Here is a 14,343-nt window from a genome sequence, read left to right on the forward strand (position 1 = left end):
TGAAATGAAAAGTTAATATTTCAATCACAATGTTTGCAACTGTAGGATTTCATTTAAAATGTGATTTAACACTTATTCCTGAATAATATTTAAGAATTGTTGAGCATTTAGAATTATTATTTCTACACTGGATCTCACAAGACATTTCAAGTAAATTTTTAATTTTTTTTTAGGGTGGGGGGTATTATAATCTTCATACTGATTCGCATATATATTTACTCAGGCTATAGTTATTTAGTTCGGACTGAAAGGGGAAGTGGTGAAAACTGTAATATCAGTAAAGACATGTTGTTTTCACACAGTTCTCCCTCTATCCAGTGAAGAAGAGTCACAGTCGCTCTTTCACTCTTCTCTGGTAAGCATTTACACACAACAAACTTCTGTCATTTTGAGATTTTCCGTCTTTTGACACTCAGGTTGTAAAACATGTTCAAGATTAAACTGTTTTTAATCTTTCTAAAAAAAAAAGTTAACATTTTTGAGGTATTTAGAGTTTGATTTAGTAGCCGGTATTTTTTCTCATGACATTTCTCTCACTCATGAAAAATTGATTTTGGATTTAGAAATAATGTTTAGACCAAAGTTTAAGTTGGAAATAATTGTTAAGTTTATACACTCTTAAAAATAACGGTTCCAAAAGAGTGTTTTTTTCACATGCAGCGATTCCATAGAAGAACAATTTATGGAAACTTTCTCACTTTTTCACACTTCTTAAAAGAACCATTTTTTCTTAATATGAAGAACCTTTAAATAATCTGAACATTGTTTTTTTCACTATAAATAACCTTTTATGGAATGGAAAGATTCCATGGATGTTAAAGGTTCTTCATAAAACCATCAATGCCAATAAAGAGCCATACAATAAGAGTGTATATGATTGTGTGTTTGTATTTTCTGTTGTAAGGTGGAGTGAATGTGAATGATGGAAATATCTGTGACGTTCCTCCTCACTGGATGTCTGATACAAGGTTTCATTCTTATAGATTATTCCAATGCTGAATTAATATTCTGAAAGCATTTTCATATGACCTTTGTAAGATTAAAGAGCAATAAGTGCGGCAGTTTATTCTGCATGTAAACTCTGTGTGATCAGTTCCTCTTGTCTGTGTGTTTTAGGAGTTTTTTGTGTTTTTAATATCAGTCTGCCGAAGAGAGTAGAAGCTCTACGAGGATCATGTGTTTTCATACCCTGCAGATTTGATATTGATCAAACACATGAAGGAGACCTCACTAAAGATGCAAAGAGAATATGGTATAAAGACGAAAACCCTGACACTGTAGTGTTTGACTCCAGTAGCCCCAACACTGGATTGTTAAAAGGAGAAATATTTGGCACTCCTACAGAGAAAAACTGCACCACCCGCTTCGATAATGTCAATCAAAGTCATAATGGGTCATATTACTTCAGACTTCACAGCGGTACATTGAAATACAACTACATCGTTCCTGAATACCAAATTGAAATTGCTGTCATAGGTGAGTGTCATATTGTTAATGCTGCTTCTATCTAAATATAAATGTGATGTGGCCATTTGTAAGGTGAAAGTGAAGCTACTCGCGTCACTTCCAGTTACTTAAAAAACATTCCGTTATGCTGCAAACGGATAATTATTCTTTCAGTTTATCATAATCATAAATGCACACAGAGGTGGGCACAAATACATCAAAAACTATTTTGTTACAAAATACAAATACTGGCTCATAAAATGTAACAAAATAAAATACAAAATACTGATGTGAAAAATGTATTAAAATAAAATACAAGTAATTAGTATTTGGAAAATACAAAAATACTCCCACAATAATCTTAAGTCTTTTTTTTTTATTACTGAAAGGTCAATAACACAAATAGCAGCAATAACACAAATATGAGACATGTGTAAATTAAAAATGGCGAAGAAGCAAAATAAAAAAGTATGGGCATTTCACTAAATCTCTACAGGGCCGGAAATAGCTCCCTCTGACGTAAATGGCATGTATAGCTAAGTTCACATCAATGGTGTGGTAGGCTGCCCTTAATAGCAAAACGTGTTTGATATAGGCTACGTAGCCATATTATCACCGTTACTCTACTCGTGCCTTAAAGGACAAGTTCGGTATTTTACACTTAAAGCCCTGTTTTAAGATCGTTTCTGATGAAATAGAACGGTTAGGATTGAAATTTGGACAAATGCTGCTGCCCCGAGAATTTTCGGTTTCTGTGTTAGCAAACCCCCCCCCCCCCCCCCATTCCATTTTAATCATAATATATATGATTAATCAAATTAATCATAATATGTGTGGGTTTGTTTAAAAAACGAGACTCTAACTGCCCTGACCCCCGTGTGCCTTTTCCATAGTAGAATCGCGCTGCGTGCGGAATTACTGAAAAACAATAGGATTGATGATTATTTTATACAAAATCAATATCAATATTTCTCATGTAATACGTTTAAAAACATGTAAAAACTCCAGATGGTGAACGTTATATTGTGAACGCTTTATTTGCTTAGCATGGAGATTTCAGTGGAGTTACGACAGACATGCTGTTTCATAATAGGTAGGGCCTTTGATGTCCTTTTATGAATGACAACACAGTGCATTGGTCTCATAAGGCACAATTATTTTCTCTATAATGCTGTTCAGTGTGCAATATGTGTGTGTGTAGACTGTATATTTTTCACAAAACACTTTACCTTAAAGGGTTAGTTCAGCCAAAAATGAAAATTATGTCATTAATGACTCACCCTCATGTCGTTCCTAGCCCGTAAGACCTCCGTTCATTTCGGAACACAGTTTAAGATATTTTAGATTTAGTCCGAGAGTTTTCTGTCCCTCCATTGAAAATCTATGTACGGTATACTGTCCTTGTCCAGAAAGGCAATAAAGACATCATCAAAGTAGTCCACGTGACCTCAGTGAGTTAGTTAGAATTTTTTGAAGCATCGAAAATACATTTTGTTCCAAAAATAACAAAAACGACGACTTTATTCAGCATTGTATTCTCTTCCGGTTCTGTTGTCAATCCGCGTTCACGAGGCCAGTGACGCTGCTGACGTAAGACGCTGCTGACGTGTTATCTGGTGTGTCCGTGTATTCGGGTTCAAATAAATATGTCTGGTTAAAAAAAATGCAAGTCTCCCCTGTGTCGAAATCCTTAGACATGTTTGCAAAGATTGTTTGTTTACAGCGTGCGTCTCCCTCAGACTGTAAACGAAGCTCGGGCGCACCAGATAACACGTCAGCTCGTCTTACGTCAGCGGACTCATGAACGCGGATTGACAAAAGAACCGGAAGAGAATACAATGCTGAATAAAGTCGTCGTTTTTGTTATTTTTGGAACAAAAATGTATTTTCGATGCTTCAAAAAATTCTAACTAACTCACTGAGGTCACATGGACTACTTTGATGATGTCTTTATTGCCTTTCTGGACAAGGACAGTATACCGTACATAAATTTTCAATGGAGGGACAAACAGCTCTCGGACTGAATCTAAAATATCTTAAACTGTGTTCCGAAGATGAACGGAGGTCTTACGGGCTTGGAACGACATGAGGGTGAGTCATTAATGACATCATTTTCATTTTTGGGTGAACTAACCCTTTAATGCCGTTTTTAAGAGTTCAAAACTCATTCACTTCTTGGAGGGAGCCCGGTCTACAGGGTGTCACGTGATTTTCGTGCATCTAACCTGGACATTGTCATTGCCAACATCAGACCGAAAATATGGCAAAATCATTTACTATGGTGATTTTTCTTAAGTATTTAAGTATTTGAAATACTCCAAATACACTCCCTCAAAATATTTTGTTACAAAATACATTTAAATTTTTCCACACCTGCAGAATACAAATTACAAAATACACTAAAGTAATTAAATACGTATTTAAAATACATTTAATTGAAATACTGCCCATGTCTGAATGCACTGATGTGTAGCGCAAGTAGTTTTACCGTTTACTGCACTTTGTTATTCTTCTAGTTTTTTTATAATATACCTTATGTAGCCCCCTCCTTTTTCAGCACTGTGCTCATTGTGTCCTGTCTTCCGGTTTGTATTTCCAGCATGTAACATCTTATGGATTTATGAATGAACCGCTCGTTTTAAATTCTTCCTGGCCTACTGGGATTTTTTATGACATTACAAACATTACAATGCTCATGATAACTTTCATTAACTCTACAATAAGTAAATCCACTTCACCAGCAACTCTTCAACAGAACAAGAGCTACTGCAAAAACAGAAGTTCAAACACAAAATGCTAAAGATGGCTGCGTGCTTCATTTGTCACGCTACACACACACAGGAAACGTAAGATCCAATAGCAGTATTTAATTATGGGGTAATCCGTACTCACAACACCAGTCCAGGCAAGGGTCAAAAGTCCAATAAGGCAATCCAAAACAAAGTACAAACGTGAACCAGTCAGATACAAATAACGGAAATGTGGGGACATAATACAAGAACTCCGTGACAAACACTGAAACAGACAGGGTATATATACACAAGTTCTAACAAGGTGACGAGAAACAGCTGTAAGGCAATGAACAATCTGTGACAGACAGGATCATGGGAATTGTTGTGAGAATGCATAGACACTGTGAAAACTGAGGATCTCTAGTGTTTAACCCAGGGAACAACCAGACACTGTGACAGAAACCCCCCCTTTACGGAACGGAACCAGACGCTCCAAGACACCACACAAAACAAAACAAGAGTCCAGGAGGGAGGTGGAATGGTGGAAGACCAGGGGGAGGGATGGTGGGCCAGGTCCATGAAGGGGAAGGGGAAGAGGAACAAGGGGTGACGGCTTAGCTGGCGGCCAGGGCGGAGAAGACAGTCCATCGGGTGGCCAGAGCGGTGAAGACCCTTTGGGCGGCCAGGGCGGTGAAGACCCTTTGGGCGGGGGGGATCTCCAGGACGATCTCTGGGATGACAGTGGACTGCACGAGGACAACCTCTGGAACCACAGTGGTCTGCGTGGGACGACCACCGGGACGCCAGCATACTGCACGGGGACGACCTCCGAGATGACAGCATACTGCACGGGGACGGCCTCCGAGATGACAGCATACTGCACGGGGACGACCTCCGAGATGACAGCATACTGCACGCGGATGACATCCGAGATGACAGCATACCGCACGGGAACGATCTCCGGGATGACAGCGAGCTGCACGGGGACGGCCTCCGCAACGTTGGGGAGGCAGGAAGTCTTCCTCCTCCACCGCTTTTGATGGCAAAGTGCCGACTCTGGGCTGGACGAGACCGGCGGCGAGGGAAGCTCTGGGCTGGACATCAAAGGTCCAGGATTGAAAAACAGAGAATGGTGTCGGGGTCCACCTCCTCCCCTTCGGACTCCACGGGTTCCGGGAAACCTGGCCAGACGGGTTCCCTCAAAAGACTCTCCGGGTCCGAAGGAAGGGGGCGCTGGAGACTTTGCCGCCCCGGCTTCCTCAGTCTGACGGGCCCACAATGCAAAACATTGAAAAATGTTCATGCGAGGCTCCGCCTCTCTGACTTTGAGGACTCCCGCTCGATACTGCTCCCTTCCTCCCATTAGCCAGGGAGGGAACACAGAACCTCGTACTGCTGGATCTTGACATTGTGACGGAGTCCTTCTGTCACGATACACACACACAGGAAACGTAAGATCAAATAGCAGTATTTAATTATGGGGTAATCCGTACTCACAACACCAGTCCAGGCAAGGGTCAAAAGTCCAATAAGGCAATCCAAAGCATAAAGTACAAACGAGAATCAGTCAGATACAAATAACGGAAGTGTGGGGACATAATACAAGGACTCTGTGACAAACACTGAAACAGACAGGGTGTATATACACAAGTGCGAACAAGGTGACAAGAAACAGCTGTAAGGCAATGAACAATCAGTGACAGACAGGATCATGGGAATTGTAGTGAGAATGCATAGACACCGTGAAAACTGAGGACCTCTAGTGTTTAACTCAGGGAACAACCAGACACTGTGACATCATTCTCTAGCGCATAATGTGTATAACGGCTAATGAATCAGAAGTCTTGCACATTCACAGAAAATAGATCAAGTCCACAATACAAAATGAGTTGCATTGAAAATAAATCTACTACTGTACAATATGGGCCTTCATTATTGGATATGATTATCCTGTAATGTTTGACTGCATCTCTATGTGTTGTAGATTCTCCACCCAAACCTACAGTGACTCTGTTTATGGATCAGCAGAAGATGAAGAAGGGGAAGGAGGAGAAGGAGGTGAAGAAGGGAAGCTCTGTGAATCTGCGCTGCTCGACTAAGATCTTCTGTTCTTCTCGTCCAGCAAATCTCACATGGAGCTCGTCTCCTGAACACCTCCTCAACGAGAGCGTCACACAACAGCAGCGTCAGGAGCAAACTGAGCTCATCTCTGATCTGATCTTCACTGTAACTCACCGTCATCATTTAGCCACTTTCACCTGCACTGTAACACACCAGCTTCAGCAGCAGATCACAAAGCACAAGTCCCGTACGCTACATGTTCAGTGTAAGACAGGGATACATTCAATCAACATTGTCTGATCATCTAGAATTAGAGCTGTAAATCATAATATAATTGCCTGAATGTTTTTCTCCTCCATTAGATGCTCCTAAAAACACATCTGCGCATGTAAATGCATCTGGTTTTGTTCTGGAGGGCCGTTCAGTGACTCTGAGCTGCAGCAGTGATGCAAACCCACCGGTGCTCAACTACACCTGGTACAAAGACACTGAAGAACCACTGAAACCAGTGCAGAGCGGACAGAACCTGACCATCAGCAACACTGACCCGACACACAGCGGACGATACGTCTGTACAGCTCAGAACGAACACGGCGCTCAGAACGCATCAGTGCTGCTGGACGTCCAGTGTGAGTATCAAGAGTCTCTTCTAATTTACTCACAGTCATTAGTACATTAGACTTCAGATTTCAGACTTTATACATACACACATATATACTAGAAGCAGTGGCGTAGTGTCTGGGCATGCAGGGTATGCACGTGCAAATGGGCCCGGGCCATTTGGGAGCCCGCCGCCCAAAAGAACGAGGGAATGTAACAGTCATGTGCAGTAATTTCTCATTTCTCTGTAATTTATTGTGTGCATGTGTTTTTTTTTTGCACCCCACGGCTGCCGGAGAACTACCCCGTCATTTTTTAATGATGCTGCACTACAAGCAAATGCTGCATAGCGCCAAATTAAAACAAGAAAACAGTGTGTGAGAGGTTATTGTTGCTTCAGCGGAGCGCTCATTTTTTAAAACTGAAGCTCATAAAAACAATAATAAAAAACAATTGCAGAGCACAATGTCACATAATCTTTTTCATTTGCCGAAAGAAGGGCCTGGAGAATCCAACTAAAATTAGTGAGTAGGTTTGTGCTTTTACATTTTGGGCTGCTGTTTCACGATCGTTTGCATTCAGTAGTTTATTATTGACACTGACTGAGCCTTTGTTATGTTAGACTTTTTTGTTGTTCCGTTCTGGTTGTGAAAAGTTGTTGGGTAGTGTCTTTTTTTATTTTTATGCTACAGTGAAGGTCTATAAATGTCTCTTCGATGTACTTGGAGGGCGGGGTTAGGGGGGCTCATATACATTTTTTTGCATATGGGCCTGGGACTGATTTGTTACGCCACTGACTAGAAGTATAAAATATAGCATATCATTTATTTTATATGCAGAGAAAGAGAGAGAGGAATAGTGTAAATAAATACAGAAAATATTAATTATACATATTATATTAAATATAAAAACTTCACTTTAAATATTTGAAAGTAAAGATACAGTGAAGGTTTTATATCAGTTTTTTTACATTGATAATATATTTGAATGTAAATGTCAACAATAAAAGTAATTAATGCATAAAATACAATTCTAAATAATGTTGTATATATATCTATAAACGACATTCGCTTAAACAGTTTTTTTAACCTTTACTAGGCTTGTAAATGTACAGTGAACGACAAGAACTAAATGCAAATATAATAAACATGACTTTGCCCTTTAACCTGCTGACAGCGAACCCTTTTTACATGGATGAGAAAATGTGTACGATTTAAAAAGCATTGTTATTTGTCACTAATTACTTCCCATTCTTACATTAAAGGGATAGTTAACCCAAAAATGAAAGTTCTGTCAGTATTTACTCACCCTCATGTTGTTCAACCCCGTAAGACCTTTGTTCATCTTCGGAACACGAATTAAGATATTTTTGATTAAATCTGAGAGCTGGATCACTCCTCCATAGGCTTCTAAGGTATTAAAACTTGTTACCCGAAAAATTATTAAAGACATCGTTAAAATAGTCCAAGTGACTACAGTGGCTCAATCTTAAGTTTATCAAGCGACGAGAATACTTTTTGTGGGCAAAAAAACCCAAAAATAACGACTTTATGTCAACTATTCATTTCCTTCTCTGTGGGCCTCGAGTGAGTTAACGTAGTGTAATAGCGTAAGCTTCTGTGTTGTACGTCACACGTAGGCTCACTATTGGCCGACGCTGGTCATGTGTGTGATGCGTGTGACGTACAACAACAGAAGATTACGCTATTACACTAGTGAACTGACTCGAGGCTCACAGAGAAGGAAATGAATTGTTGAAATAAAGTCGTTATTTTTTTTATTTTTTTTTCGCACAAAAAGTATTCTCGTCGTTTGATAAACTTAGGATTGAGCCACTGTAGTCACTTGGACTATTTTAACGATGTCTTTAATGACTTTTCGGGGAACAAGTGTCAATCCCTTAAGAAGCCTATGGAGGAGTGATCCAGCTCTCAGATTTAATCAAAAATATCTTAATTCGTGTTCTGAAGATGAACGAAGGTTTTACGGGGTTGAACAACATGAGGGAGAGTAAATACTGACAGAACTTTCATTTTTGGGTGAACTATCCCTTTAATGTTATTTCATAGCACTAATGATTTTACAAATAAAAATTGATGGCCTAAATGTTTTTCTTCTCCATTAGATACTCCTAAAAGCACATCTGCGCATGTAAATGCATCTGGTTTTGTTCTGGAGGGCCGTTCAGTGACTATGAGCTGCATCAGTGATGCAAACCCACCGGTGCTCAACTACACCTGGTACAGAGACACTGAAGAACCACTGAAACCAGTGCAGAGCGGACAGAACCTGACCATCAGCAACACTGACCCGACACACAGCGGACGATACATCTGTACAGCTCAGAACGAACACGGCACTCAGAACGCATCAGTGCTGCTGGACGTCCAGTGTGAGTATCAAGAGTCTCTTCTAATTTACTCACAGTCATTAGTACATTAGACTTCAGATTTCAGACTTTATACATACACACATATATACTAGAAGCAGTGGCGTAGTGTCTGGGCATGCAGGGTATGCACGTGCAAATGGGCCCGGGCCATTTGGGAGCCCGCCGCCCAAAAGGACGAGGGAACGTAACAGTCATGTGGAGTAATTTCTCATTTCTCTGTAATTTATTGTGTGCATGTTTTTTTTTTTATTGCACCCCACGGCTGCCGGAGAACTACCCCGTCATTTTGTAATGATGCTGCACTACAAGCAAATGATGCATAGCGCCAAATTAAAACAAGAAAACAGTGTGTGAGAGGTTATTGTTGCTTCAGCGGAGTGCTCATTTTTTAAAACTGAAGCTAATAAAAAACAATTGCGGAGCACAAATGTCACATAATCTTTTTCATTTGCTGAAAGAAAGGCCTGGAGAATCCAACTAAAATTAGTGAGTAGGTTTGTGCTTTTACATTTTGGGCTGCTGTGTCACGATCGTTTGCATAAAGTAGTTTAATATTGACACTGACTGAGCCTTGGTTATGTTAGACTTTTTTGTTGTTCCGTTCTGGTTGTGAAAAGTTGTTGGGTAGTGTCTTTTTTATGCTACAGTGAAGGTCTATAAATGTCTCTTCGAGGTACTTGGAGGGCGGGGTTAGGGGGGCTCATATACATTTTTTTGCATATGGGCCTGGGACTGATTTGTTACGCCACTGACTAGAAGTATAAAATATAGCATATAATTTATTTTATTTGCAGAGAAAGAGAGAGAGGAATAGTGTAAATAAATACAGAAAATATTAATTATACATATTATATTAAATATAAAAACTTCACTTTAAATATTTGAAAGTAAAGATACAGTGAAGGTTTTATATCAGTTTTTTTACATAGATAATACATTTGAATGTAAATGTCAACAATAAAAGTATTTAATGCATAAAATACAATACTAAATAATGTTGTGTATATATATATATATATATATATATATATATATATATATAAACCCTTCACTGTTACTTACTTTAATTCCAAATATCCCATTCTATAAACGACATTCGCTTAAACAGTTTTTTTAACCTTTACTAGGCTTGTAAATGTACAGTGAACGACAAGAACTAAATGCAAATATAATAAACATGACTTTGTATTCCTTTAACCTGCTGACAGCGAACCCTTTTTACATGGATGAGAAAATGTGTACGATTTAAAAAGCATTGTTATTTGTCACTAATTACTTCCCATTCTTACATTAAAGGGATAGTTAACCCAAAAATGAAAGTTCTGTCAGTATTTACTCACCCTCATGTTGTTCAACCCCGTAAGACCTTTGTTCATCTTCGGAACACGAATTAAGATATTTTTGATTAAATCTGAGAGCTGGATCACTCCTCCATAGGCTTCTAAGGTATTAAAACTTGTTACCCGAAAAGTTATTAAAGACATTGTTAAAATAGTCCAAGTGACTACAGTGGCTCAATCTTAAGTTTATCAAGCGACGAGAATACTTTTTGTGCGCAAAAAACCCCAAAAATAACGACTTTATGTCAACTATTCATTTCCTTCTCTGTGGGCCTCGAGTGAGTTAACGTAGTGTAATAGCGTAAGCTTCTGTGTTGTACGTCACACGTAGGCTCACTATTGGCCGACGCTGGTCATGTGTGTGATGAGTGTGACGTACAACAACAGAAGATTACGCTATTACACTAGTGAACTGACTCGAGGCCCACAGAGAAGGAAATGAATAGTTGAAATAAAGTCGTTATTTTTTTTAAAAAAAAATTCACAAAAAGTATTCTCGTCGCTTGATAAACTTAAGATTGAGCCACTGTAGTCACTTGGACTATTTTAACGATGTCTTTAATGACTTTTCGGGGAACAAGTGTCAATCCCTTAAGAAGCCTATAGAGGAGTGATCCAGCTCCCAAAAAAATGAAAAATATCTTAATTCGTGTTCCGAAGAAGAACGAAGGTCTTACGGGGTTGAACAACATGAGGGTGAGTAAATACTGACAGAACTTTAATTTTTGGTTGAACTATCCCTTTAATGTTATTTCATATCAATAATGATTTTACAAATAAAAATTGATGGCCTAAATGTTTTTCTTCTCCATTAGATGCTCCTAAAAACACATCTGCGCATGTAAATGCATCTGGTTTTGTTCTGGAGGGCCGTTCAGTGACTATGAGCTGCAGCAGTGATGCAAACCCACCGGTGCTCAACTACACCTGGTACAGAGACACTGAAGAACCATTGAAACCAGTGCAGAGCGGACAGAACCTGACCATCAGCAACACTGACCCGACACACAGCGGACGATACGTCTGTACAGCTCAGAACGAACACGGCACTCAGAACGCATCAGTGCTGCTGGACGTCCAGTGTGAGTATCAAGAGTCTCTTCTAATTTACTCACAGTCATTAGTACATTAGACTTCAGATTTCAGACTTTATACATACACACATATATACTAGAAGCAGTGGCGTAGTGTCTGGGCATGCAGGGTATGCACGTGCAAATGGGCCCGGGCCATTTGGGAGCCCGCCGCCCAAAAGGACGAGGGAACGTAACAGTCATGTGCAGTAATTTCTCATTTCTCTGTAATTTATTGTGTGCATATGTTTGTTTTTATTGCACCCCACGGCTGCCGGAGAACTACCCCGTCATTTTTTAATGATGCTGCACTACAAGCAAATGCTGCATAGCGCCAAATTAAAACAAGAAAACAGTGTGTGAGAGGTTATTGTTGCTTCAGCGGAGCTCTCATTTTTTAAAACTGAAGCTAAAAAAAACAATTGCGGAGCACAAATGTCACATAATCTTTTTCATTTGCTGAAAGAAAGGCATGGAGAATCCAACCTCAAATTAGTGAGTAGGATTGTACTTTTACATTTTGGGCTGCTGTGTCACGATCGTTTGCATTCAGTAGTTTAATACTGACATTCAATTCAGTTTAATTCAGTAGTTTAATACTGAGCCTTGGTTATGTTAGACTTTTTTGTTGTTCCGTTCTGGTTGTGGAAAGTGTCTTTGTTGGGTAGTGTCTTTTTTTATGCTACAGTGAAGGTCTATAAATGTCTCTTCGATGTACTTGGAGGGCGGGGTTAGGGGGGCTCATATACATTTTTTTGCATATGGGCCTGGGACTGATTTGTTACGCCACTGACTAGAAGTATAAAATATTGCATATTATTATTTTATATGCAGAGAAAGAGAGAGAGGAATAGTGTAAATAAATACACAAAATATAAATTATACATATTATTTAAAAAATATTTTATATTTTTTTTAAATATAAAAACTTCACTTTAAATATTTGAAAGTAAAGATACAATGAAGGTTTTATATCACAGTTTTTTTACATACATACATTTGAATGTGAATGTCAACAATAAAAGTATTAAATGCATAAAATACAATATTAAATAATGTTATTATATATATAAATATATATATATATATATATATATATATATATATATATATATACACATATATATATATATATACACATATATTAATATTAAACATAATATATAAAACCTTCACTGTTACTTTAATTCCAAATATTTAAGGTCAGTTGTTTTGCACAGAGTAGCATTATCAACCGTTACTATAAATTTTATTCGCTTAAACAGTTTTTTCAACCTTTACTAGGCTTTTAAATGTACAGTGAACGACAAGAACTAAATGCAAATATAATAAACATGACTTTGCCCTTTAACCTGCTGACAGCGAACCCTTTTTACATGGATGAGAAAATGTGTACGATTTAAAAAGCATTGTTATTTGTCACTAATTACTTCCCATTCTTACATTAAAGGGATAGTTAACCCAAACATGAAAATTCTGTCAGTAATTACTCACCCTCATGTTGTTCAACCCCGTAAGACCTTTGTTCATCTTCGAAACACGAATTAAGATATTTTTGATTAAATCTGAGAGCTGGATAACTCCTCCATAGGCTTCTAAGGTATTAAAACTTGTTCCCCGAAAAGTTATTGAAGACATCGTTAAAATAGTCCAAGTGACTACAGTGGCTCAATCTTAAGTTTATCAAGCGACGAGAATACTTTTTGTGCGCAAAAAAAAACAAAAATAACGACTTTATGTCAACTATTCATTTCCTTCTCTGTGGGCCTCTAGTCAGTTCACATAGTGTCATTGCGTAGAGCTACGTCACACGTAAGCTCACTATTGGCCGACGCTGGTCATGTGTGTGATGCGTGTGACGTACAACAGAAGATTACGCTATTGAACTCACTCGAGGCCCACAGAGAAGGAACCAAATAGTTTAAATAAAGTCGTTATTTATTTATTTTTTGCGCACAAAAAGTATTTTCGTCGTTTGATAAACTTAAGATTGAGCCACTGTAGTCACTTGGACTATTTTAACGATGTCTTTAATAACTTTTCGGGGCTGGCAAGTTACAATCCCTAAAGAAGCCTATGGAGGAGTGATCCAGCTCTCAGATTTAATCAAAAATATCTTAATTTGTGTTCCAAAGACGAACGAAGGTCTTACGGGGTTGAACAACATGAGGGTGAGTAATTACTGACAGAATTTTAATTTTATGGTGAACTATCCCTTTAATGTTATTTCATAGCACTAATGATTTTACAAATAAAAATTGATGGCCTAAATGTTTTTCTTCTCCATTAGATGCTCCTAAAAACACATCTGCGCATGTAAATGCATCTGGTTTTGTTCTGGAGGGCCGTTCTGTGACTCTGAGCTGCATCAGTGATGCAAACCCACCGGTGCTCAACTACACCTGGTACAGAGACACTGAAGAACCATTGAAACCAGTGCAGAGCGGACAGAACCTGACCATCAGCAACACTGACCCGACACACAGCGGACGATACGTCTGTACAGCTCAGAACGAACACGGCGCTCAGAACGCATCAGTGCTGCTGGACGTCCAGTGTGAGTATCAAGAGTCTCTTCTAATTTACTCACAGTCATTAGTACATTAGACTTCAGATTTTAGACTTAAAAGCTAAAAAATAGATAAATAAAAATACAATTATAATAAATATTTCATACATTATATAATTTTAATGTATAT

General features: G+C 38.5%; 1 protein-coding gene and 1 long non-coding RNA gene across 3 annotated transcripts in view; one reads left to right on the plus strand and one right to left on the minus strand.

The window, feature by feature from the left end:
- The window catches only part of LOC143742274 (uncharacterized), a 29,253-nt gene that overhangs the window by 7,792 nt on the left and 7,118 nt on the right, over positions 1 to 14,343 (minus strand). The gene's annotated exons all lie outside the window — the stretch shown is intronic.
- The window catches only part of LOC143742263 (B-cell receptor CD22-like), a 67,843-nt gene continuing 53,801 nt past the window's right edge, over positions 302 to 14,343 (plus strand). Inside the window, exons 1-8 of the mRNA XM_077235032.1 lie at positions 302 to 355; positions 905 to 968; positions 1,117 to 1,476; positions 6,163 to 6,504; positions 6,602 to 6,868; positions 8,965 to 9,231; positions 11,387 to 11,653; positions 13,935 to 14,201. Of these exons, the coding sequence (XP_077091147.1) occupies positions 920 to 968; positions 1,117 to 1,476; positions 6,163 to 6,504; positions 6,602 to 6,868; positions 8,965 to 9,231; positions 11,387 to 11,653; positions 13,935 to 14,201 (1,819 nt within the window). The 5' untranslated portion in view covers positions 302 to 355; positions 905 to 919. The remainder of the gene's footprint in view (positions 356 to 904; positions 969 to 1,116; positions 1,477 to 6,162; positions 6,505 to 6,601; positions 6,869 to 8,964; positions 9,232 to 11,386; positions 11,654 to 13,934; positions 14,202 to 14,343) is intronic.

This window comes from Siphateles boraxobius, unplaced genomic scaffold, assembly GCF_051911475.1.
Source record: "Siphateles boraxobius isolate OS27281-9 unplaced genomic scaffold, OSU_SipBor_1 19, whole genome shotgun sequence".
Classification (NCBI taxonomy): domain Eukaryota; kingdom Metazoa; phylum Chordata; class Actinopteri; order Cypriniformes; family Leuciscidae; genus Siphateles; species Siphateles boraxobius.